This window comes from Onychostruthus taczanowskii, unplaced genomic scaffold, assembly GCF_017590055.1.
Source record: "Onychostruthus taczanowskii isolate IOZ18803 unplaced genomic scaffold, ASM1759005v1 scaffold5, whole genome shotgun sequence".
In the NCBI taxonomy this organism is placed as follows: Eukaryota; Metazoa; Chordata; class Aves; order Passeriformes; family Passeridae; genus Onychostruthus; species Onychostruthus taczanowskii.
Window position 1 is genome coordinate 18,892,241 of NW_024502568.1, and position 26,124 is coordinate 18,918,364.

At 52.2% G+C, this 26,124-nt stretch overlaps 2 protein-coding genes across 2 annotated transcripts; one reads left to right on the forward strand and one right to left on the reverse strand.

Annotated features, from left to right (window-relative positions):
• Nucleotides 1-5,723: 5,723 nt before the first annotated feature.
• Nucleotides 5,724-18,541, forward strand: PPP2R2D (protein phosphatase 2 regulatory subunit Bdelta). Its single transcript, XM_041415573.1, has 9 exons — nt 5,724-5,741; nt 5,839-5,964; nt 8,194-8,359; nt 9,398-9,510; nt 12,177-12,354; nt 13,497-13,527; nt 14,903-15,113; nt 15,191-15,282; nt 16,619-18,541. Exons 1-9 carry the CDS (start codon nt 5,724-5,726, stop codon nt 16,896-16,898), a joined length of 1,215 nt encoding a protein of 404 aa, XP_041271507.1. The 3' UTR covers nt 16,899-18,541.
• Nucleotides 18,542-19,612: 1,071 nt separating this feature from the next.
• BNIP3 (BCL2 interacting protein 3) lies at nt 19,613-24,092 on the reverse strand (the record flags this gene model as incomplete). The annotated part of the gene is made up of 5 exons (XM_041415582.1): nt 19,613-20,476; nt 21,071-21,220; nt 21,307-21,413; nt 23,165-23,249; nt 23,768-24,092. Coding segments are annotated over 5 exons (719 nt in total), but the record flags the coding sequence as incomplete, so codon positions are not given.
• Between the last annotated feature and the right edge of the window lie 2,032 nt (nt 24,093-26,124).

Genomic DNA, 26,124 nt, shown 5'->3' on the forward strand with positions numbered 1-26,124 from the left:
TAGGTGATTGAGTAACTTGGATGTGTATGTATATTGGCAGCTGTAAAGTTTGGCTCATGTTTCAGTACAATTGTGATCTCTATCAGCTGTTAAGAAACAGCACTTTAGGAGCAGTGACAGCAAGAGCAGTCGGTCCCTCCCCACTGCAGGGTGGCCCCCTCTGTTCCACTGACTGTCCTGCAGCTGTAGGGGACAGCCCTCCTTCACCTGGAAGCAAGTCAGTGACACGGACAGGGAGAGGCTGAGGGGCAGAAGTGGCTGCTGGAGTCAGAGTGCTGCAGTGGCAGCGCTGCCTGCCTGCCCAGCACGAGGAGGGTGGAGCAGGGTGCTGCCAGCAGCCATCCCAGCTGGGCAGCTGACTGACTTCACACCCTGCTTCCCTTTGCCCACCCCAGAGCCTTCCGTGCAGCTGCATACCCATGGGGGTGCTGGGGAAGTGCAGTTACTGCAGGTCAGTGACAAGCAGTTCTGAGGCCCTGTGCCTCTGGAACTCGTTAAGCTACAATAGGATTTTGGATTTTAAACATTTTTATATGATTTGCTCTTTAGCAGGTGCTGGTCTCTAAATTGCTTCATTTTTTTTTTATAATCTCTTCCTTCTAAAGGGGCTCTCTGTTTTTTTGACTGATCTTATTTGTTCCTATTATATCTTTTATTTGAGGAGTGTTTCCTGAGTTGCTCTGAAGTGATGGCTCCTTGCTGTTCTCACTGCCCACGTTTGTCACCTGTGGTCCCTCAGAATGGTGTGTTGTCCCTGTGTACTGCAAAGAGAGTTGTGTTCCTTGTGATGTCGTGTCCCACAGTTCAGCACAGCATTCCAGGGAGATCCCAGTGTCTGCTCTCTGAGTTGATGTAGGAGCACATTACCTGTGCTGATCCCTTCTGCACTCTCTGCTTGCTTCCCAGCTGCTGTGGGAGACCACACAGTGCCTCCCACAGCTTTGTCCAGCCACGGGATAGCTCCAGCTTGTTAGGATAACAGTGTTGGAGGGAAAGGTGTGTCAGCTCTGTGCTTGATCACAGCCACAGAAACACTCCCTGTGCTCAGCTCCCCCTGGCAGTCTCCCTACAGTCCGTGCCATCCATCTGCCTGCAGGCCAGTCAGCCATTTCCTCTCAGAGCAGGAGCCTCTGCACAGGTTTCCCTGGGCCTTAAGAAGTTCCTGCTTTGGTTCCAGGATGGGTCATGGGAAATGGGGCTGTGCATTCACACACAGGGAGCAGGACAAGAGCCACGTTTGCAGGCAAGCATTGTTCAGGCTGTGTGCTGAAGTGGTACAATGTCCATTACATATTTGGAAAATTCTAGGTTAAAATGCCCTGGAAGCTGGGACAGCCTCCTTTTTAGGTGCTGTTAGAGAGCTGTGAGTGTTTGGTTCCTTTTCACTATAAGTCTGAAGAGTGAGTTTGTGACAAAAGGCCCTGAGCAGCTCAGGATGAGAGGCCCTGGTGCTGACCATGTCTCATTAGTGTTGGTCCTGAATGCGAGCTGCAGCTGCAAATTCCTTCTCTCCTGGGTGAGCCATCAGGTAACTCCATGTTTTCAGCTTTGGGTTTTAACCAGAGCAGCAATGCCCAGCCAGCTTAGAGAGGAAAAGTTCACAGGAGCTAATTTTAGGCACCTGATGTAGATGTTGTGGATCTCTTTGCATTCTCCATTACCTCAGCTGAGAGCCCGGGCGTTGATACTGGTATCAGAAATACTCAGGATGAATCCTGGGGGGATTAAGTTAGTTTGCAGGTATAAGCTTGCTGTCGTCTCCAAATCCTAACAAAAGCTGGTCTCTGCCACCCCAGCTCCCTTCACTGCAGCAGAGCTTGCCCAGGAGGCTGTGGAGGCTGTGAACTTCCCAGAACTCTGGCAGGAGTTGTTTGTAGGAAGGTTCGCACTCAGCAGAGATGGTGAAAGGCTGGGAGCACTCAAACTGAGCTTTGACACATCTGTCAGGGCTCACAGGGCTGTCCTGAGGCAGGCAGTGGGCTCACCACATCACTGCAGAGCTGGATTTGTGGCCTCTCATGTGTTGGGATGATGTTTCCTACCCATGGAAGTGATCAGTGCTCTTAAATTTGGGGGTACTACAGAATCACAGTGCAGTTGCCAGCAATCCTTTTAATACACCAGCTGTGAGAACAGCTCGGAGTTTCTCCTCTGAATGCAGTGTAACCAAGTTGGAACTCATTTCCAGAAGTGAGGCTAAACATGAATTCTTCTTGTCTGGAAAGAAATATTGCCAGCCTTGTATGTTACTGTGAAGTCCCAGGGATTGCTGCCCTCCCTGGGTACAGGAGGGGGATTTACATGAGTGCAGAGCAAGTCCCAGCCCCACGGGGACAGCTGGACAAACCTCTGTTTCTAGAAAAGCAGTACCTGAGAAGAGAGCCTTGGGGTGCTGTCCATGAGCAGATATCACCCTGGTTTGGCTTTGCTCACCCTTCCCCACATTCCATTGGGATTTACTCTGCTGGCATGGAGAAGAGGCTTAAAGTAAGGCAGGGGGGATAAGACTGGTGCTTGTATACCTGAGAAGCAGTTATGACATCTAACAAAAAAGCCTAGAAATCCCAGAGTTAATGCAATGATGAAGAGCCTGCAGAGGTTTGCTTTGTTCTTTCCTAAAAGTTTGAAGCTGACTTGGAGGTGAAGAGCAAATGTAGGTGGGTGAAGTGTTGAGCAGAACAGGGATGGTTTGGAACTCATTCTGTGCTTTACTTGGAGTCTTGGAATATTTTTTTTATTTCACCTGCTTTGAGATGGTAGAGTGCTGAGGATAGTGGGTGGAATGATTTGGGGGATTGATCTGCTTCAATTAAACATGCCTGTAGGGAAAACTTTATAATTCATACTTTTATGGATAAAACAAGTGCAAGGCTATTAAAGCAGGTATTTGCTCATATTCCAAATTTCGTAACTTAGAAAATATTTGAAGGAAGCTTCTCTATTTTTGTCCTGCTGTGCCCCCCTCGTTCCCTGTTCCCTAGAGCATGTTGGTGACAGACTCTTTCAGTGCATCTTTCCCCTCCTCTCCCTGCATTTCTCATTTGAAGCCATGGAATTTGGATAGTGTCTGTGTTCTGGTGCGTTTCCACCCAAGATCCTGTTTGTCTGGGTAGCAGTGCTGGGGAATAAAGGCTGTGTCAGCCATTTTCGGGAAACAAAAATGATGCACAACTTATTTTGAGCAAATAATTGTGTGAATACTCCAGTAAAAAATGGCAGAAGCTGATAACAACTTGTTCCTTTTCTAAAACAAAATGAAAAAGTAGCTTTTGTGACTTTGAAAGAATTGTATGTGCTAAGGAGGCATTTATTCCTGCTGCTATTCCTGAGTCTCCAAGGGTGAAAGGGATCCTTGCTAGAAGGGCTTGCAGGTGGGGGTGGTAGTGGAATATTAGTTTTGCTGCTAATAAACTTTCATAACTCAAGGACTTCTTCCTATCTGAGTACTGAAAATGTCATAAAATTTTCAGTGAAGTCACTTCACTGATTGCTTACCTTCTCAGTTTGTTTCTTTTTCCTTGGTTTACTGCTTCTCCAGAGTGTCTTCTAAAATCCCTGTGTATAATTAATAATAACTGATAATTGACTAGTAATTCCCTTTAAAGAAAGGTGACTGCAAAATTGGATCTGTCCGAAAGCTGGTTAGTAATGTGATATTGAAGGCTGGCATAAATCTGTAGAAAGATTATATTTACTCACTTATTTAGTTGTTCTAAATAATATTTTTTTAATCCAAGAAGGTAAATCATTATCTCTCTGTACTAGGAAACAACTTTTAAGGGCATCATTGATAAAAGATGAAAAATGAATTTATATTGAGAAAACTGGTTAGTGTTTCTAATCACCTTCCTCATGAGAGTGGGGCATTATTGAAAGGAATTTCAAAGATAGCACATCAAGATCAATACAGGAAAGGAGTTTCCAGGGAGTCTCCAATTGCATACTCTGGAACTAATTGATAGGATACACTTCAAACCTCAGAATTTTGCTATCTGCATCATAAATGCAATATTTGATGTGAGCAGGCCCAGCAGGAGCAGTGTTTGCTGAGTGCTTTGTTTGTTACCATCTGCCCCAGCCCCAGGACAGACATTTCCAGCTCCTTATCTCACCTCCCCGTGGCTGGGGTTGTTCAGTGGCAATTATTCCTTTATTGCCACCTCCCAGAGGGACTGGGGCTGCTCTGGGGGATAAGCACTGGCCTCTCTCCAGGCCCCAGGGCACTGCAGGTCCTGAGGGCTTTTCCTTTGCTCTCCTGCTTCCATGTGTGTTCCTCGCTGATGATTCTGCAGGGAGCTGCTTCAGGAAGCTCAGCTGAAGAATTTTGTTTCTGTTTTGTCCCTTTGGCCGAGCAGAGCTGCCTGTTCCAGGCTCCTGAAGTTACTGACTCCCTGATGTCGCTCTGATTTTGTAAGACTTTGTTAAGCTTTCTGATATTTACATTCTTTCAACAAACTTTTTCACACACAGTTCTGTAAATAACTTACGTTTTACATTTTTTCATAAGAGCTGCCTGTTCCAGGCTCCTGAAGTTACTGACTCCCTGAGTGCTTGGCTTGGGAAAGGCAGGTGTGCCTTAGCCTCACCTGGATCAGGGCACGCTGCAGGTGGGAGCAGCACACCTGGCAGGATGCACACACTGGGGTGGGATCCCTGGGAAAATAGTTTCTTTTTTGTTCCCCTCGAGAGCAGCAGTGTCTGTGTCATCATTTTGTGCCTTATCACAACACCCTGAGTGCTTGGCTTGGGGTCCCTGGGGGAGGCTCAGGGCAGGGATATCCCCATGGACACTGCAGTGTTCCAGCTCACACCTTGGGAGGCTCAGGGCCGGGATAGCCCCATGGACACTGCAGTGTTCCAGCTCACACCTTGGGAGGCTCAGGGCCGGGATAGCCCCATGGACACTGCAGTGTTCCAGCTCACACCTTGGGAGGCTCAGGGCCGGGATAGCCCCATGGACACTGCAGTGTTCCAGCTCACACCTTGGGAGGCTCAGGGCCGGGATAGCCCCATGGACACTGCAGTGTTCCAGCTCACACCTTGGGAGGCTCAGGGCCGGGATAGCCCCATGGACACTGCAGTGTTCCAGCTCACACCTTGGGAGGCTCAGGGCCGGGATAGCCCCATGGACACTGCAGTGTTCCAGCTCACACCTTGGGAGGCTCAGGGCCGGGATAGCCCCATGGACACTGCAGTGTTCCAGCTCACACCTTGGGAGGCTCAGGGCCGGGATAGCCCCATGGACACTGCAGTGTTCCAGCTCACACCTTGGGAGGCTCAGGGCCGGGATAGCCCCATGGACACTGCAGTGTTCCAGCTCACACCTTGGGAGGCTCAGGGCCGGGATAGCCCCATGGACACTGCAGTGTTCCAGCTCACACCTTGGGAGGCTCAGGGCCGGGATAGCCCCATGGACACTGCAGTGTTCCAGCTCACACCTTGGGAGGCTCAGGGCCGGGATAGCCCCATGGACACTGCAGTGTTCCAGCTCACACCTTGGGAGGCTCAGGGCCGGGATAGCCCCATGGACACTGCAGTGTTCCAGCTCACACCTTGGGAGGCTCAGGGCCGGGATAGCCCCATGGACACTGCAGTGTTCCAGCTCACAGGCAGCACACACACCTTGAGTTCCTAAGCCAGTGTGTCTCTGGTGACTAAAGGCCTGCACTGAGGAATGAGTAAGTGTTTTAGCTTGTCAGTAAAAGTGTGTCAAACTTTGAAGCATGGCTGCATTTGAGGATGTAAATGAAGATTTTTGTCAAATTGCATTAATACAAGTTGTAATGATTTTTTTGTGCTCAAGTCTTGGAACTCCTTGATTTGCTTTCCACATTACAGTGCTGGTTTATTTCTGTTCTCTTTACAGCTGATATAATTTCAACAGTTGAATTTAATTACACTGGTGATCTTCTTGCAACAGGAGACAAAGGTGGCAGAGTGGTTATATTTCAAAGGGAACAAGAGGTCAGTGACTCAAAAAACAAAAGTGTTGTTACTACACTGTTCTTGTGTTGCACAGTCTCACTTCATCTGTTCATGCCCTGAGGTTTAAATGGAGAGTTTTCTCAGAAAACCCCAAGTTAGACAAGTTCTAAGTATCTGCCCTGTGCTGCACTTGGTAAGTTGGTCTCGTGAGGGTTCCCCTCCCTCCTTCCAAAAAAAATCCCCAAAATTCAGGTGAGCTCTTTATATGTACCTGGTGTCCTCAGTATCGCTTTGCAGAATTTGGGCTTTCTCGTGAATTTTTCCAGTGGGTCAGGCTGATCTGGATAAATCACAATGCTTTGGGAGAGAATGTAAAAGAAGTTCAGGAAATAAGCTGCAAGGGCTACAGGATAAGGTCGTTAAAATTGTTTGAGGATTTAGAACTAGTGGGAACAGCCACTTCTCCAGAAACACTTGAGTGTTTCCCATCAGGAGGCTGGGAGCACTGTCCCTCCTGCACTTTCACAGCTCCTCTTCATGAGTTCAGCTGTGTGACAGTGCTGTAATGCTCCTGTGTGTTCATCCTGAGCTGGGATATCCCAAGCAGCAGTGGGGATGGGAAATGTCCACCAAGTGCTGAAAAATAATTGTCATGTCTGGGAGGAATCTGGAATTGTGTTCTTTAAAAAGTCAGTATTCCACATGGCAGTTCTCAGCAGTGTCTGCATATTCTGTCCTTTGTGAGGACATGAGGGGAATTTGAGGGTTTGAGCATTCTCCTGGGTCAGAACTACCAGAATTGATCATGGAATTTTAATTCAGCTTGTCTGTACATGAATATTACAGATCTTCAGGTGCTGTGGGATTTCTCCAGCAGACCCCCTCTGCTCTCTTTGTGGGGCTCAGATGATGCTCTGTTAATGAACATACCTGGGCAGTATTTTGCATTTCTGCTCACTGTGCTGCTGGTCCCAGCCCTGCCCCACAGGTGCCTCTCTGGCTGTACTGGGAGGCTCTGGGGTGCTGAGGTGCCAGCAGTGCTGAAATGTTACCTGGCTGCACCCGTGGCTCCGGGCTCATCCATCATTTACTCGGGTGCCCAGAGGCTTAGCTGAGGCCCAGAGATAAGGTCAGAAGTGCCTCAGGCACATCCTGCACTTCTCAGGATCTTGGACTTGCCTGATGTGGAGGGGGGCTGTTATGGGCTGGCTCTCAGTTGTTCCATAAGGCAAGACCTGCCTGTCACAGCACTTCCTCAGAGAAGGAAAAACAAACCCCAGGTCAGACTGTTCACACAGGAGTATTCAGCTGTCTCCTTGGGAACACATGGAAACTGAGGGAAGAGTTGGGAATGAAGGACATTTCTTTTGTCATGTGCAAAATTGCAGGAAAGAATCTAAAGTAAGTGTATAATGCTGGAACCTTAAAATAATAACCATATTTTTTACCCAGTTTGGATTTAAGATTCAGTTAATTAGGTCAGTGACAGCTTAGGGTGGTTATACAGTTCCCCAGACACTTGGGATTTGGGAAAGCACCCTGGAATGCTCTGCATCATGCCCTGGGCTCATAGGACTGGACTTCACTTGCAAGCAGCAGTTACTGCAGCCAAATGTGAGATAGAAAGCACCAGTGCCAAGGCAGCTCACTCTGTGTGCAGGGAACTTCTGGATGGGGTCAGGTGAGAGGAACCTGCCCAAAATTCTTACAAGTCAATGACGTGTAGGGAGTAAAATGATGTAAAGTCTGAGAGTTCAGTGAGAGCGTGGAAACTCCACAGCCATGAGACACTGCAGGCAAACTGCACCCCTGGGGCTGTTCTGCAGCACAGACCACTGACACCAGCTTACTCAGAAAGCCTGATAACAAGTTGCCTCAAATCTGATAATGCAAATCTGGGGAACCTTGGGACTTCGCTCTCTGTTCCTTGCTCCCACACCACATGAGAATAGCAAAGCCTGAGGGTGCACAGATATTTATGCTTGGGACTTCGCTCTCTGTTCCTTGCTCCCACACCCACCACATGAGAATAGCAAAGCCTGAAGGGTGCACAGATATTTATACATAAACTTCCATTTCTAAAGAGGAAGGGCTGTGTGCACTGTATTGATGCTGAACTGGGTACAGTATCACAGACTGAAGATTCAAAATTGAAGAGCTGTTGTAAAAGCTGATGTTCTGATTGACAGTTTCTAGTGGTTGTTTTGTGTGGGCCATTTCTGAGGGACCCAGTGCCACCAGCCTCAAGAAATGCTCTTTTTCTTGCAGACTAAAAGCCGTCCTCTAGCTCGGGGAGAATACAATGTTTACAGTACCTTCCAGAGTCATGAGCCTGAGTTTGACTACTTGAAAAGTCTAGAAATTGAGGAAAAAATTAATAAAATTAGGTGGTTACCACAACAGAATGCTGCTCACTTCCTGCTGTCTACAAATGGTAAGGGCCCTTTTTTTTGCATTAAGAGCTTTGTCATTGGAATATTGTCTCACTTGCCACACACTTGGGGTTTTTTTTTTCTGACATATTTTGGGGTTGTTTTAATGTTTTCTCTAATTACATGCAAAATACGTTTTGATTGTAATGTTGGCTGTGTGAATATTTGGTCTGTTTTGCTTTGGTGCATCGTGGAGCTTCTGTGAAAGAAATTGTAGAACTGGGTACATGGGTTAGTGGGAACAGTTAGAATTATGTCTTAAAGATATTTTCCTGCCTAAACTATACTGTGGAAAAAACTTGCTCTTATTATCAGAGGAATACATTATTCCTAACAGTTTGGATCACTTTATGAGGTCATGGTGACATTCTAAAAGCAGGAGTGACTTCTGTCTGCTGGTCTGTGCAGTTAAGTCTTAATAGATAGAAGTCTTAATAAAGCATTCTTTAAAGTGTGTCATCTGAAATGCTCTGCAGGAGTTTGGGGAGGAGAGGCTTGGCTCCAGTTAGCCAAGGATCTCACCATTGGGTGAGCCAGGTGTGCACTCACTGCCTGCCCTTGGAACACTTCTTTGGTGACACCTGGCAAGTGCATTCCTTTGGAGCCCCAAAGAGTAGGGCAAATCCTGATCTCTGCCTTTGGCTGGCTCTGAGCAGGTGCCTGGGACAAACCTGGTTGCCTTTAGGACAGTTAATACAAGGAGTTCATGTGTTTGTTGGGTTTGGTCCCTAGCAGTGGTCTCCTAATGCAATTCAGCTAATCATCCAGGGCTTAGTGGGCAATTTGAGTAATTGGTGTGTGAAACTCTCCCCAGGCAGTGACACTTGGGTGCGTGGGGGGCACAGGGCCTTACTGCTCAGGCACAAATTGGGATCTTATTCAAACTGCACCTCATGTTGTGGGTAAAGAACTCTGTCAGGGTCCATGCTGCGTGCAGGGGAACACAGACAGGTCACTCATGTCTGCTCTGCTGAGTCCATATTTAGTGATTTGATTTTGTATTCCATCCATTCTCAAGCATGTGCATTTTTTGGTTGTAGATAAAACTATTAAACTATGGAAAATAAGTGAAAGGGATAAACGAGCCGAAGGTTATAACTTAAAAGATGAAGATGGAAGACTTAGGGAGCCTTTCCGAGTCACAGAACTACGGGTATGTCTCTGCTCTTTGAGTTCCTGTATTTCTCTGCATGCTCTTCTCTGTCTCTGTGCTACCAAACTGAAATGTGCAAATCAAAAATGGTGTTGGTGTCAGGCTCGTTGAAAACCTTCAGAAAAAAATGGAGACACTTCGTGTTCTTAGATATAATAACTGTTTTTAAGAAGTTCCTCTGGAAGGCTTGAGGAAAACTGCCATCATTATAACACTATATTTCTGAGAGGATGACTCAAAAATTGGAATAGGGGATTCTGTGGCTGGATAAAAGTGTGTTTGTTAGAGCAAGTTCCAAGCATTTGAGTAACCTAATGTTACTGGAATAGTCTTGGACATGATGCTGTAGTGGTAGGGTTAGTGCTCCAAACTTGGGATCATTTGGAGCAGCAGCCCAAGAAATGAAAGGTGGGATTAGGTTTTTCCTGGGGTTTCATGTTGTTCCACCATCAGCAGGAGCAGAACTGAGGTTCTCACTGCTCTCAAGGCCACCCCTCCAGGCAGGGACTTCAGCTGGAGGCATTTCTTGGGGGTTTGTCTTGCTTTTGCCCAAGCTGAACATTGAACAGAAGCTTTGGGTGTACAAAATGTGTTGGTAAAGGATATCCACTGCCTCTGTGTGTGCAAGCCAGGGTTGGATTAAGAGTTCCAATGACAGCAGCTAAATCCAGGGACATCCCTTAGGATACAGTGGTAGAAGGAGGTCCCGGTGGAGTTCTGGGTTCTGCAGCCTTGCCCTGCTGGAGCAGGCACCAGCTGGGGCACTGGAGGGGCACTTTGGGCTCCTTAAGGCACTGTCCTGCACGGGGGGAGCAGCAGCAGCAGGAACCTCTCCAGCCAGTCCCCTGCACTTGCTGCTGCTCTGGGCTGCAGCCCTTGCAGGCACTGCAGCCTGGGAGAGGGGCTGATGGATGAGCCAGATCTGAACAAAAGCTGCCTGGAGGAAAAGCCTCACCTGGTACCTTCATGTGTAAAAATGCTGTGGGTTTGGAGAGCCAGAGTGTGCCAGGAGCTTTGGCAGGTTTTGTTACAGGAACACAGTGCCCATGTTCATGGGGACTTGGCTGTGGAGGAGAAGCAGCACTTTACAGAGACCATGGCACTTCCAAGTCCCCTTCCTGATCTTTGCCATTAGTGCACCTGTACTGTCACAGCCAGGCTGGGAGCACTCTGCTGAGATAGGACAGTGGCCTGATCAAAAGTAACGGATTAATTGTAGTTGTTAATTGGATGTAAACAGGCTGGGAGATCCAAACGGGGAAGGCAGGCAGGGAGCTCTGGGCTGGATCAGTCCTTGTTCCATGAGGACAGGTTACCTTGGGCACCCCTGAGCTCGGCTGGCTGTGGGAGAGGACACCGGGTGTGCCTGAATTCCTGCTGACTCTTCGTCAGCAAATTGGGAATTTTCATGGAGTCTGTTCTTGCCAGTTTCCTGAGCACCCTGAGCCTGAGGTCTGGGGACATTTCTAAGGGTTTGTTTACAAACACAGCCCATGTGCTGTTGGGTGAGGCACCAAGGGCTGGCTTTGACTGGGAGGTTTCCTGTTGGCAGTGTCCAAAGTCAGCATCCATGTGCTCTCAATATTTTTTGTGCTCAGTGGATTTCAGAAGTGTTTAGTCACTGAATCAATACAGAAATCTGTGCAGTGCAATTAATTAATTGCCATCAAACAAGCTGTGGGGTTCAGGGCTCAGTGTTGGCGCCAGTTCTGTTTAAGGTCTTTATTGATGATCTGGCTGAGGAAATGGAGAGCAGCCTCTGAGTTGACAGAGGATGGAAGATGAGTGGGATGTGCACCTGCTGGAGGGCAGGAAGCTCTGCAGGGGAAACTGGACAGGCTGGATTTGTGGGCCAGGGCAGAGGGGTAGAGTCCCCATCCCTGGAGGGGCTATGTGTGGCACACAGGGGATAGTGGTGACCTCAGCAGTGTTGGGGGAATGGACTCAATCGGGAGGGTCCTTCCTAAGGCAGTGACCCTGTGCTGGGTGATGTGTGGGGGTCAGCAGTGACCCTGTGCTTGGTGACGTGTGGGGGTCAGCAGTGACCCTGTGCTGGGTGATATGTGGGGGTCAGCAGTCACTGTGCCATGGTGATGTGTGGGGGTCAGCAGTGACCCTGTGCTGGGTGATGTGTGGGGGTCAGCAGTGACCCTGTGCTTGGTGACGTGTGGGGGTCAGCAGTCCCCCTGTGCGGGGTGACTGTGGGGGTCAGCAGTGACTCTCTGGGGGTCAGCAGTGACGCTGTGGTGGGTGACTGTGGGGGTCAGCAGTGACCCTGTGCTGGGTGACTGTGGGGGTCAGCAGTGACTCTCTGGGGGTCAGCAGGGACTCTCTGGGGGTCAGCAGTGACTCTCTGGGGGTCAGCAGTGACCCTGTGCTGGGTGACTGTGGGGGTCAGCAGTGACTCTCTGGGGGTCAGCAGTGACTCTCTGGGGGTCAGCAGTGACTCTCTGGGGGTCAGCAGTGACCCTGTGCTGGGTGACTGTGGGGGTCAGCAGTAACTCTCTGGGGGTCAGCAGTGACTCTGGGGGTCAGCAGTGACCCTGTGCTGGGTGACTGTGGGGGTCAGCAGTGACCCTGTGCTGGGTGACTGTGGGGGTCAGCAGTGACTCTCTGGGGGTCAGCAGTGACGCTGTGCCCAGCCCGTGTGCTCTGTGCCCACTCAGGTGCCAACACTGAAGCCCATGGACCTGATGGTGGAGGCCAGCCCTCGCAGGACCTTCGCCAATGCGCACACCTACCACATCAACTCCATCTCTGTCAACAGCGACTACGCCACGTACCTGTCTGCCGACGACCTCCGCATCAACCTCTGGCACCTGGAGGTCACCAACAGGAGCTTTAGTATCCTTCGGTGCCCTCTGCGCCGCGGGTGCAGCTCAGCTGGGCCTGTGTTTAAGAGAATCACTTCAGTGTTGCTAATTAGAGTGGGTGTTTGAAGCCAGGGCTTAAAAGAGCATTCTGAAGTCTGGAGGTGTAATGCAGTGAAAGCAGGCTTTGGGATGCTCAGTCGGTGCTGAGGGCAAGCGTGCCTCCAGTGGAAAACTGGCAGTAGAAACATTAGAGAGGGTTTGGTTTCTGAGGAGGAATTGTGGGAGCATCCCAAAATTGTGGAGTTCATTCAGCTTAAATAACAGTTGTTGGATGTGAGCAGTAGATCCTTTGTTACTGTGGATAATTCTTTCAAAGTTTGTGGTCTCTTAAACAAGTGACACTTCTCTTGAAACCAGGTCTCAATATTTTTTCATATCAAATGATGCCATTAACTGCAGAGGTAATTTTCAGATCTTTCTGCAAACCTGTGCAACTAAAACTAACAGAGTGCTTTACATTGACAAATCTGCAGTAAAATAAAAGTTGCAGGAGTACTGATGCCTAAATAGGTCAGTTTCTAAAGTTTTAGGTTAGGTTTTCCAAAGCTTTAGGTAAAGAGATGAGGTTTATTTGGTGTGCAATAGGAAGCATTGAGAAGGAGGCTTAGGAGACTTGCTGGACTTTGATTCTTGTGAGATATTCTTTCACTCCAGGAGTCTGAAATTGCCCAGCATCTGGGGTTTGAGACGGAGAAAGCTGGAGAGGCACTTTTTAAAAGAGCATGTGGTGACAGGCCAAAGGGGAATGGCTTCCCAGAGCCAGAGGGCAGGGTTGGATGGGATACTGGGAAGGAATTGTTCCCTGGCAGGGTGGACAGCCCTGGCACAGGGTGCCCAGAGCAGCTGGGGCTGCCCCTGGATCCCTGGCAGTGCCCAAGGCCAGGCTGGGCAGGGCTTGGAGCAGTTTGGTCCCTTCCACCCCAGACCATTCTGGGATTCTGTGACTTGTCAAATCCAGCGTTCTCCAGGCTGTCCCCCGCTCCTGTACCTTACACGCGGTGGGAAGGAAGCTCTTGCCCCAGTTTCCTAGCTGGCATTTTTAAGCTCTGTCACTGATCAGCTGCCGGAGGGGCTCGGGTGTGAAGCGTTGCAGGCCTTGACCAGCTGTGGCAGACATCGTGGACATCAAACTTCCTTCCTTCCTGCCCCCCTTCCTTCCTTCCTTCCCTCCTGCCCGCCCACCCTCCTTCCTGCCTGCTCTCCTTCCTGCCCACGTTCCTTCCCTCTGTCCATCCTGCCCTCTGGCCGTGCTGCTCCGTGGTGGTCCCGAGCTCCCGGGCAGCGCCCGGGCAGCAGTGCTGGGGAGGGCTGGGCAGGTCTCAGCTGCCTTGCTCTGGGCCACCACTGGGCACAGGTGTAGCGTGAGGCACCACCTGGCTGCTCTTTGCCCATCTGTGCCTCATGAACTGACGGGAGCGAGTGCTTCGGGCACAGTGAGACCTGTCTGCCTGCCACGCTCAGGCTGGCTGCCTTCAAGGTATCTGCTCACCCTGTGCCAGTTCAGGGCAGCTCTTGCACCTCTGTGCATTGCAAACTGGGCTGCTGCTGCCGGAATCCCTGTCCCCTGTGACCAGTGCAGCTGCTAGGATAGGATGAGTCCCTAGGAATACACCCTGGAAGTTTCCAGGGATGCAGGGTGGCTGCTCCCTCAGCTGCTGAGCCACCAAAGCATTAGCAGGTCAGGAAAGAAAGCTTTGCTGTGCAAGCCATGAGGATCCTGCCTGGGCCTTGCACACAGCCACGTGTTCTGTCCCTGCTGGCACAGCTGAGCTCTAGCAGTGTGCCCAGCCCTGGGGGTGCCTGCCACAAGGACACTTCCAGGCCAGCTTCCTGCAGTGCAGAGAGGCCTTCCTTGGGGCTAGAGGGAAATACTTGTGCGGTGGGAAGTGACTAATGCAAGGCCATCCCACTGATCTGGTTCAGTGTTGCATTAAATCACTGAAAAGCACTTAATTTTTAACTGCTTGTGACTGATTCACATCCTGCTACAAGGGGTCTTCCAAAAATGAGGGAGATCTGAGTAGCCTGGGTCAGGGATCTCTGATTTCAGAGGTTGACTTGTGGATTTAAGCAGCACATGTGTTGATCTGCTCTCTAAAATCACACAAACTGTGCTGGAAATGTAGCTGCTCACATTGCAGGGTTTGTTTTAGTACAGCTGTGGTTCAGAGCTAAAGGAAAGGACATGGTTCAGTGGCCTCCTGGTGTTCAGGTCGCTGCTGTGCCCACCTGCTGCTGTTGTGGCTGATGTGTAGATCAGGTGTGATGGTTACAGTACCCACTGCTCTTTGCTGCTCTGGTTGATCCCCAAGACCTGTGAGTTGTGGTTTGCTGGTGCTGTGCTCCAGTTGAATGTTGGAGATGGACATCTGGCAGTCTGGTGATCTAGAGCACCACAGTGCTAAAAAAGAGATTATTTCTGATTATTTCTGAGAAGTGTCTAACAGCTAATTTCTTCAGAAATAAACTGGTCACTGATTTAAAATTCTCCAGTACTGAAAACATGGAAACCATAAGAGCTGGCATTGGTTTCATGTGGAACTGTGTGTTCTCTCTGCAGTTTTTGAGGAACCTGAAGATCCTAGCAGCAGATCATTTTTTTCAGAAATAATATCCTCGATATCTGATGTGAAATTCAGCCACAGCGGGCGATACATGATGACAAGAGACTACCTGTCTGTCAAGGTGTGGGACCTCAACATGGAGAACAGGCCCGTGGAGACCTACCAGGTAGAGCCCCCCGTGTGCTGAGCTGTCCCTTTGTCCCCGTGCCCGTGTGCGTGTCCAACGCGTGTCGCTGTCCCCAGGTGCACGAGTACCTGCGCAGCAAGCTGTGCTCCCTGTACGAGAACGACTGCATCTTCGACAAGTTCGAGTGCTGCTGGAACGGCTCCGACAGGTGAGGGCTGGGGGGCAGGGCAGCCTGGGCAGGGGCTCAGCCTGGGCAGGGGCTCAGCTTGGGCAGGGGCCCAGCCTGGGCAGGGGCTCAGCCTGGGCAGGGGCTCAGCCTTGGTAGGGGCTCAGCCTTGGTAGGGGCTCAGCCTGGGCAGGGACTCAGCCCGGGCAGGGGCTCAGCCTTGGTAGGGGCTCAGCCTGGGCAGGGACTCAGCCCGGGCAGGGGCTCAGCATTGGTAGGGGCTCAGCCTTGGTAGGAGCTCAGTCTTGGCAGGGGCTCAGCCTGGGCAGGGGCCCAGCCTGGGCAGGGGCCCAGCCTTGGCAGGGGCTCAGCCCGGGCAGGGGCTCAGCCTGGGCAGGGGCTCAGCCTGGGCAGGGGCCCAGCCTGGGCAGGGGCTCAGCTTGGGCAGGGGCCCAGCCTGGGCAGGGGCTCAGCCTTGGCAGGGGCTCAGCCTGGGCAGGGGCTCAGCCTGGGCTGGGCCGGGCTGGCTGCTCTGAGCGGGGCGTGCCAATGGCACCGGGTCACAAATGTGAGGGCACAAATCCCTGCAGTAGGCAGTTCATACCAACAGCATGGCCAGGGCTGTTCCTGCCCCTGTGCCCAGGTGAGCCCCCACCTGCAGAGCCCAGCACAGGAGGGACCTGGAGCTGCTGGAGAGAATCCAGAGGAGGCACCAAATGATGAGAGGATGGAGCAGCTCTGCTGGGAGAGGCTATTCAGGCTCTTCCTGAAAGGCTGGTCACCTGGAGAGAAGAAGCTCCAGGGTGGCCTCACAGTACCTGAAGGAGCCAAGAAACTGGGGAGAGTATTTACAAGGGCCTGGAGTGCTGGGACACAGGGAATGGCTCCCAGTGCCAGAGGGCAGGGCTGGATGGGATGTTGGGAATTGGGAATGGATCCCTGGCAGTGCCCAAGGCCAGGCTGGACACTGGAGCTAGGAGCACCTGGGACAGGGGAGGGTGTCCCTGCCATGGCAGGGGTGGCACTGGGTGGGATTTAAGATCTCTTCCAGCCCAGACCAGTCTGACTTCTCTTGACAAGGGACAAAGGGATAGAGGAACACCAGGAAAACCTGCTTTGCTCACATGCACATAACAAAGTGTCACTGCAGCTGAGTGCCAGTGGCAGGAGGGGACACCAGGGGAGCACCTGCTAGAAGAAGTGGTGCACTGGAAGCAGTGCTCAAGTCCCAGAGGAACGGAGCTGGTGCCCACTGGAGAGGACAGGAATGGAATGCCATGGCCTGCTGATGAGCGTGGTCTGACAGTCACAGGTCTGACCGAGAGGAAGGGGTGGATTTTATTTCTAACGAGGTGTGCCTTCCTTTTCCTCGAACCAGTACAATCATGACTGGATCTTACAACAACTTCTTCCGGACGTTTGATCGGAACACGCGCCGGGACACCACCCTGGAGGCCTCCCGGGAGAGCAGCAAGCCTCGTGCCATCCTAAAGCCACGCAAAGTGTGCACAACCGGCAAGAGGAAGAAGGATGAAATCACCGTCGACAGTCTGGACTTCAACAAGAAGATTCTGCACACAGCATGGCACCCCATGGAGAACATCATCGCTGTAGCTGCCACCAATAATTTGTATTTATTCCAGGAAAAGGTTAACTAAGGATGGCTGCCCGCGGACAGAGTCTCGTCTCACATAGTTCAGCTCAGTTGTTTTTCTGTAACAGAAGGCCTTGTTGTCCTGTCAGTGAGGAACATTGATGCACTTACTTCCCTTGAGCTGTCGGAGAGCATCTGGCCTGGCTTTGAGTTCCTGGCGTGGTTCTGCCTTCGGTGGGGTGGGAGCATCCACGCGGCTTTCGGGGAGGACCCTCCGAGGCAGAATTGGTGGACAGTGCTCAATGAGGCCAACACTCAAAACAAATGTATTTATTGATGTCTGAGCCTTCCTTTCCAGTTTATAGACCAAAAAGTTTAACACCTGAGAAGCAAAAGTTGTCACAAAAATGTAATTTCTCTCTCTCGCTCTCTCTGCTGTAATATTTGGGCCTTTCAGAACATTTCTCGTGCTTGATGCCTGTCCGTTCCTCCTCGGGCCCGGGCCAGGGCCTGACCTCGGAGCAGGGCTTGAGCTGGGGTCTAGGCAGGTGTCCATGGCTATTTACCTGTACCTATAACCACACCTTCTGGTGGAAACCACTTAATAAATAACAGCCTATCAAACGTGTTCTTAGAGCTGGAGGGATGTATTCAGTCTACTTTTTGTATTGCATGTCCTGAGCTGGTGCAGAACAGTTCTGGTGGCACCTCTGACAGGGTTTGCCCCAAAACACCAAGTTTTTGGCAGACTAATCCAAACTTTTTTGTGTAGTATTTCAGATTCTGAATTTAGAGTTTCCATGGCATTGTCATAGAGTTGGAGTTGCACTGGATTTGTTGTCAAAGGCTCTGTGTGTGCCAAGCAGGAGATGGAAAGGGTCCTAGAAACATCCACAGCCTTAACCAAGTGTCGGCCTTGCACGGAGGGAACCGAAACGTGGACACCTTCTCTGCCCTGAGGGTAAGCGTGCGGCTTCCTGGTGCATCTCACCCTCAGGCAGAGACACACCTGACGTGCGTTATGGTTTTTAACCTTTTTAGTATTTGTCACAAAGGGAACAGTTTATTTTAAGTATCTGGCGTGGAATCTTGCATTTCCCACTGCAGTTCAAGAGCCACTCCGGGCTGGGCTGCCCAGGGAGGCCCCGGCTGGCGGGCCAGCAGCTGCTGGAGCTCTCTTGCTCACTTGTTTTAAGCCTTAGGTACTGTTTCTTTCTTTGTTTTTTTTTTCTTCCAAAGAGGCCTAAATCGCATCCCCTTCCCCCGGATGAGCCCGGGGCCGTGTCCAGCAGCCCCCAGCAGCCAGAGGCTGCACTCTGCCAGGTGCCTGCAGCCCGGGAACTCCTTCCCAGAGCCCCAAGCTTTCCCCCAGCCAGCCCCAAGTGGTTACACTCCGTTTTCCCTGGAACGAAGGCGTGTTCCAGTCCCAAGAGCAAACCGTGGCCGTCCCGCCCTCCCGGTACCGCCCCCCGAGCCGCTGGGTCCCCGGAAGGTGGGAAGGACAAAGCCCGAGGTTCTCCCGGGAAAGGCTCGGTCCAGCCGCTCCTGTGCTGTTCGTTGGTTGTGACACTTTGGAGATGTGGAACTGGGGGGTCGCTGAAGCGTTGATCCGACCGCGTTCCCAACGCCCGCTCGAGCCGATCCGTGGGGTTGTACATAATTGTTCAGTTCTTTTGACCAAAAAGTTTAATAAATTTTAAATGTTTACCTGGCTGTGCTCCCTGCGTTTCCTTCTGTGTGGGAGGGAATTGGCTGGATGGGCCAGCCCAGGGGGTGTTCCCAGTTGGGATGGTCGGAGTGGCCGGGGCTGCTGCCCCCGCTCCAGGACACGGCAGCACTGGCCGGTTGTGGATCTGTTTTTTCAGCAAATACAAGTGGAATATCCCTGAAAAGGATATGGTGACATTTCCTCTTCTGCAGCCCTGTTTGCTTGTACCACTTTCAATTAGCTTTTGACTATTCTCATGAATTTTATCTAAATTTTATCAAAAACCAGATTTTCATGTCCAGTTTGGTAAAACCTTGGCCTAGTGCACCCCGGTGTAGTGAAAGGTTGTGCTCCCCATGGCAGGGGTGGGACTGATGGGCAGAGCTGGGTGGGCTTTCCGTGGTCAGGCCAGGAACTGGGGATTGAAGTCCCCAGCAGGGAGGAGTGGGTGAGCATGGAACGCTGCAGCACCTCACTGTGCCCTAGTGCTGCCCCAGTGGGGGGAAGGAGCTGGGGGACAATGGCAGCGAAAAAGGGACACCATGGTTTAACCCCTTCCCTTCTCCAGCCAAAGCCCAGTGCTCAGCAGGGACCTGCTGCTCTCAGTCCCACAGGAAATGGAAGTGGCACCGGAGCATTCAGGGGTTCCAATCCCACCTTTGCTCTTGGCTCCGGCCTCAGGGGAGAGCTTTGGATGGGAGGTAGGAAAATTTCCCTCCTGGAAAGGGCTGCCCAGCCCTGGCATGGCTGGAGTCCCCATCCCTGGGGGGATTTCACAGCCCTGTGGATGTGGCACTTGGGGACAGGGGCAGTGGTGGCCTTGCACTGCTGGGAATGGTTGGGCTCCATGGGCACACAGGGCTTTTCCAGCCTCAGCAATTCCATGGTTTCCAGCTCCTCAGGAGCATCACACCCCTGTGTGTGTGCAGGTTACCCTGCTGAGGTTTGCTTGATGCTGTTTCCATGGAAACTTCTCAATTCCACGTCAGGAAGTGACCAGTGGGAAAGGGGCAGGCAGAGGCCAAGAGCCTCATCAGCCCCCAGAGAAAAAGGAATGAGGAAACTCCGAGTTCACCAGGAACCTTTTTATTTAAATATATAAAACATGGTATTTTGGCAAACATTCATCTTCTCATTAAATAAGGTAAAATCACTGAAGGGAAAGGCATTGCATCAGTAAAAACCAAGGAGAAGCCACCCTGGGGTTCATCTGCCCAGGGCTGGGGTCAGGTGCAGATTTAAGTGGGACAGGAAAAGCCTGTAAGCGACAGCCTGCGGTAGGTACAGCAGAGAACCTGGAGTAACTGCTGGGGGTTAAATAAATGTCCTGGCAAAAGCAGCTTTTAGTAGGCACTAAATCCAAATTCTAGGACAAACTGATGGAGTTTTACCCACGTGCTCATCTCTTCCCACTGCCTCAACACCTTACACCTCCCACCGAAGTGAACTAAGCAACACCTACCGGAGGAAAAGCTGCCCGGGGCGGCGAGAGCCCCCGGGGATTCCCGGATCCATCTGTAAGGCCACTCGCAGTCCGGGCTCATCCCTGCCCGTGGGGGCTGCAGGAGCAGTGACCACATTCCCTCCCTCCGCAGGCACAGGAGCGGGCGGGATGGACGCGGGACCCATTTAAACACGGAGCTGCTCTAATTCTCAGGTACTTCACTACAAAGCACTAAGGGACATTACAGCATCTGCCACGTGCTCGTGGGGTTGATCCAGCAGGGATTGATCCAGAAGGCTCTATGTGACACGGGAGCTCCAGCGTCTCCCTAAAACAGGACATGGACAGGACACACACACGAGGGCCACGACCAGCTCCCCTTCCTGTGCACCTCCTGCGCTCCGGCTGCTTGGCTCCGGCTCCAGCCCCCGGCTGCCTCTAAAAGGTGCTGCTGGAAGCCGTGGTGGTCAGGCGCCTCCCGATGTAAATCCTGCCGGGTCAGAGCACACGCCAGGCTGCATTTCAGTGCTCTCCCGGCCAGGCCCCTGCCCTTCCCGGCAGGAGCAGCACTGCCAGCTGGAACCCAGCGGGAACAACCGGAGCCCAGCCCCAGGGAGTGCCCCAGGTCTGCTACCCTCCCAGCTCCAGGGCCCAGACCTGCCCCCAGGCCCCTGTGGAGAGGAAACGTCCCCATTCCTCCCAGGAGGGAATTAAAAATCTACTGAATAATTTAAAATAGTATTAAATATTTTTAAATCTATGTCAGTGGAACTTTAAAATCTATTCAGTATTAGGTTTTTGCTTTGCTGATCTCCTTAGTTGTGAGACTGAGTCTCATCTCCAGTAGAGACAAGTGCTGTGTGACTACAGTTCCAGTGTACAGAATTCCTCATTTCCCTGCCTCTTAATTGTTCTGAGAAATTCCCAACCAGGGAGAAAATCAGAAAACTTAAACCATCCAGCAATACCGCAGGCAGGAAGCACTTCCTGAATAACCACCTTGGACAAAGAGGGAATTGGGAATCAGAATCAGGCCTCAAAGAAAGCAGATAAAAAACCCTTTTTTTTTTCAGTTGAACCTTACCCCAGTCCAATGGCCAGCAGGTGAGAGAGCAGCAGGGAAGGGAGGAAAACCTTCAGGAATTCCGCAGAGAATATCCCCCCTTTCTTCATGACACTGGTGTTCCTCATGCTGAGCGTGGCTGTGCGCCGGGGGTGCTTGAAGAGGAATTCCCTGGATTTGGGGGAGGAAAGTGAGGTGTGTGTCCAGCCAGGAGGAGAAGGCGCAGGAGCTCTCCCAGCAGCTGTGGCAGCACTCACTTGGGCGGGATGTTCTCGGGCCGGCTGGACCAGTCCCAGATCCAATCCGCGTTCTTCCTCAGCAGCCGCTCCACCTCCCTCCTCCTCTCCAGGAAATCCTCCTCAGACTGCAACCGAGAGCCACCAGCACTGAGCAGGGAGCAGCTGGGAGCTGCCAGAGCTCCTGCCAGAGCCAGGGGCGCTGCCCAGGAGCCCTGACAGCCCCCTTCCCATCCCCCTTCCCATCCCCCTTCCCACCCCCCGGGAGTGTTCACATCCCACATCAAGAGCGGGAGCAGGGAGAGCCATCCTCAGAGTGGGGTGAGAATGGCAAAGACCATATCCCAGATCCCATATCCAATATCCCATATCCAATATCCCATATCCCATATGTGCCTGAGACAAGACTGCCTGGCAGTGAAATCCCAGAGCCCAGCGTTTAATCCTTATGCACAGTCCCAAAATATCCCCAGCTCCCAGCCCTGATGGACACTGGGCACAGGGATTCCTGCCCCATCCCAGCTCCCAGCCCTGATGGACACTGGGCACATGGATTCCTGCCCCATCCCAGCTCCCAGCCCTGATGGACACTGGGCACAGGGATTCCTGCCCCATCCCAGCTCCCAGCCCTGATGGACACTGGGCACAGGGATTCCTGCCCCATCCCAGCCCTGATGGACACTGGGCACAGGGATTCCTGCCCCATCCCAGCTCCCAGCCCTGATGGACACTGGGCACAGGGATTCCTGGCCATGCCCAGAGCTGGCAGATGTCACTGGCAGTCCTTGTGCAGTCCCTGGGCCGTGCTGGCAGGCAGCTGAGCCTGGCCAGGTGTGTGCCCACAGAAGCCCCCCAGCCCAGCTCTGCTGCAGCTGCAGCACAAACGCTGAGTCAGGGCAGAGCTCCTGGCTCAGCTCAGCTCCATTCCACACAGCCCAGGCCTTGGGATAAAAATAGATCCTGCTCCCAGAATTCCAACAGCTCTTGATGCACACACACACACGGGGGATGGAAATAAAACTGCCCAAGCAGCTGGAATGCTGATGGCTTTCTAACTTGGGGTTATTTGTTCTCAAAGTCTAAATAATGATCTTTAAACAGCTGAAGGGTGTTTCTGACAATACAAAAGAATCATTTCCAGTAATAATTAACTTGCAGTACCACATTTAGCTAACCTAAAGCTGGGTCCTCAGAGTCTGGCAGGAGCTGTAGAAATGATGCAGAAAAATTCACTTCCTTGAAATACTTCCTTCCTCAAAATGCTTTGTGAGTAATTTTTTTCATATTAAAAGCTAATTTATTACACTGAAGACTTCAGATTTCAGCCTGTCATCCTGCAATAAGCCCTGTATTGATTCAATATGGTCAGTGTACATCCTTTCCCCCACTCTTGTTGCAAATGTGTTTATTCATTCTCCTTGCAAGGTAAACAAAGTAAAATCAGAAAGAACAGGGAGTTTTCCAAAGCAGCACATATTCAGGTTTGTATTAATTGCTAAAATACCTGGAATCAGAGGTATGGCAGGGCTTGGGAATTGTGTACTTTTGGCTGCCATATTTAAGTGACTCTAGAAATTCTTGCTGCTGTCAAAATATCTTTTAAAATTCCTACTGAACTGGTGGGGGATGCAGGAAATGCCCCCTGTCAGTAGCCAAAGGGAGAGGGCAAATCCTTCTGAAAAATCTCAGTCACAGACTGGAAAGGCCAAACCAAAACATCCCCACGTGTCAGCAACAAACACAGGCAGCCTGGATCTGCCAGGGTTGTGAATTTGTGAATGTGTGAGTTGTGGAAGTCTCTGCTTCAGCAGCCTCCACTGCTCCTGCCCCAAGCACAGGGAGTCAGAGCTCCCCTCTCCCAGCACGGTCAGCACCTTACCTGGAAGCTGTTCTTCTCCCCACTGCTGTGGCTCTCTATCTCCAGAGCTCTGTGGCTGTCCTGGGGGGTCTGGGAGCGAGGAGGGCTGCACCAGGGACAGAAGCACCAGGAAAGAGGAGGTGAGGTGTTGTGGGACACCCTGGGAGCTGGGCACTCTGCAGCCCAGGGGCTGCACGGGCACTGCTGCCACAGCCCAGGCACTGCTCTGATCCCCACCCCTGCCCACGCTGAGGGCCCCTGGCTGGCACAGAAACCACGGGCAGCACACAGGGAGTGGCAGTGGGCTGTGCTGTGAATCCCCAGCAGCCAGGCAGGTCCCGCTGTGGAGTCTGAGTGCTGGGCTTTGGGCTTTTCCAAACACAGTTTGGGCTGGAGACCTCAGAGCCCATCAAAATCCAGCAAAGGCATTAATGGCACTGCCTGAGCACTGCCCCAGGGCTGCTGTTGTGTGACACTCCTGGACACCTGCTCTGGTTCATATGGAAACACACGTGAACACACACCCTGTGCACACGTGGTTCATACAAACGGGCACATGCACTCACGCAGCATTTCTCTGTGCCCCTGGGACCCCGTGGTGGCCTTGGCAGTGCCCCTGCTCACCTGTCACAGTGGGAGCTCTCCCTGGAGCTGCTCCTGCCCGACTCGTGCTGCGCGTCCAGCAGGATCTTCTCCATGTCCCCGTTGTGGATGGACAGCGAGGCCGGCACCTGCTCCTGGCTGCCCCCGGACACAGAGCTGCCACTGGCACTGCCATTGCTGCTGAAGTGCAGCTCCACCCAGGACCCTGCGGGCACGGGGGCACAGCTGAGCCCCACAGCCTGCCAGCAGGACCCTGGGGCTGCCACAGGGACAGGGACAGGGACGGGGACACAGCCCTGCCTCCCGGCTCTCAAACACCACGGAATGCCAAGGGCAGGCAGTTCAGCTGGGAAAGCTCACAGGGCTGGGAAGCAGCTGCTCAGCAGTACATTGTGTTTCCCTCCTCATATACAGATCCTTTATTTTGGGATATGTTCCATTTTTATTGTTCAACATAGTCAAAACAATCTCAAGGACTTTTGCTGCCAAGGTTCAGTTATTCAGTTATTGCAATTATTTTGGGCTCCAGAGCCCGGGGACTGTTTAGTGCAGCCTTTTCTCAGTGCCATTTGTAGGTGCTGCTGTTAAGCAACTGCGGGTGTGTGGCAAGGGCTGTCATGGGTTTGCTCCCAGCAGTATATTTAACACGGTCACATGGGCTTTGTTTTCCTAAGGGAGGGAATAACAGCTCGCTGCAGGGCCTGAGCTGTTCCCTCCCTACAGAATCCTGGAATGCTTTGCGTTGGGAGGGACCCCAAATCCCACCCATTCCCCCCCTGTCCCAGGTGCTCCAGCCCCAGTGTCCAGCCTGGCCTTGGGCACTGCCAGGGATCCAGGGGCAGCCCCAGCTGCTCTGGGCACCCTGTGCCAGGCCTGCCCACCCTGCCAGGGAACAATTCCCAATTCCCAACGTCCCATCCAGCCCTGCCCTCTGGCAGTGGGACGTCCTGTCCCTCCAGCCCCCCAGAAATGAGCTCAGGGAACAGAAAACACCCGAGTTACACAAATGCCAGAGGGGCCCCACTGTGGAGCAGATGTGGCCCAGCCCCAGCAGTGCACAGCGAGGACAGGAGCAGGAGGGCAGCAGGAATTCCCTGGATTCTGGGCAAGGATGTCTAGGGAATCAGCAGGGAAAGGACAGACAGGGACAGCAGCGCTCAGGCTGCTCTGCTTGGGGAGCCAAGGCACAGCAGGAAGAGCTGGAGCTGCAGGGTCCCTTCCCAGCCACCCAGGAACACAGGTGGGGAGAAGGCAGTGCAGGGCTTTGGCAGGAAGCAAACACATCCCAAATATCCTGGCTGGGAGGAGACTGAAGGCTCCAAAACCCAGTGGGAACAGCACAAAGCCAAACTGCCTCATGTGCATGAACAACATGAGTACCTCCATCCTAAACACAGAGAGCACCATCTGGAGAGCCAAAGCACCACAAAACCTGCTGGATACAAACATTCCAGGCCACCGAGTTTGGAAGAGACGCTTTTCTTCCAAAAGCCTCTCCCTTTCCAGCCGGTTTGTTGTTGTTTGGGTTTGTTGGGAATTTTCCCCTCCACGTGACAGTGCCTGGCATGTGGCAGGGAGTGTGTTCAGAGCCAGACAAACCCTTCCCTGCCCTTTCCCCCGAAATCTATGGAAGCTCAAGCAAAGAACAATCACAACCACCAGAGCTCAAATTAAGACTCTGTCTGCTGAAATCTTAGAGCTCAAATTAAGACTTTGTGTGCTGAAATCTCACTGGGTACAGTGCTGGGAATGCAGGATAAAGCAGGGAGAGGACAGGGACTGCAGCAGCAAGGGGACAGAAGACGTGGTTTCCAATTTTCCCCTTTTTTTCCTTCTCCTTTTGGACGCTCCTCAGAGAAGGGCTGTGCTGGAGCACACGGAACAGGCTGTGTCATCACCATTTAGAGATCAAAGCAGCTGTGTTTTTATGAAGCTGGAAACACCAACAGAGCGAAGCGAGTGCAGCCCGGCCGGGGAGTCCCGGGATGGCCTCGGGACAGCGGGGTCTGTCGCGATAGCGCAGGACATGTGCGGGCACCGCATCAGCGCTGGGAAGCTTCATTTTCTTAACATACAGCTTCCAGCGCTGGCAGTGAAGAAGCAGAATTGCACGGAGCGATGAGGATGGCCCCTGAAATCGCCAACCCCCGTGCCAGCCGCTGTTTGTGCCAGCGCTGCGATTTTTGTGGGATTTTCCCCTTCCCCGGCCAACCCGCTGCCACCCAACACCCGATCCCGGCGACTGCCCGGGTCCCGCTCGCTGGCACATCCACGGGCTCTTCCCCGGGACACGGGGAAATGGCCACGCACACCTGCCCCCGCAATCCCCCCAATATCGCGACACAGAAGGGCCCCGGGCGGTGCCGTCCCCGGCCCGC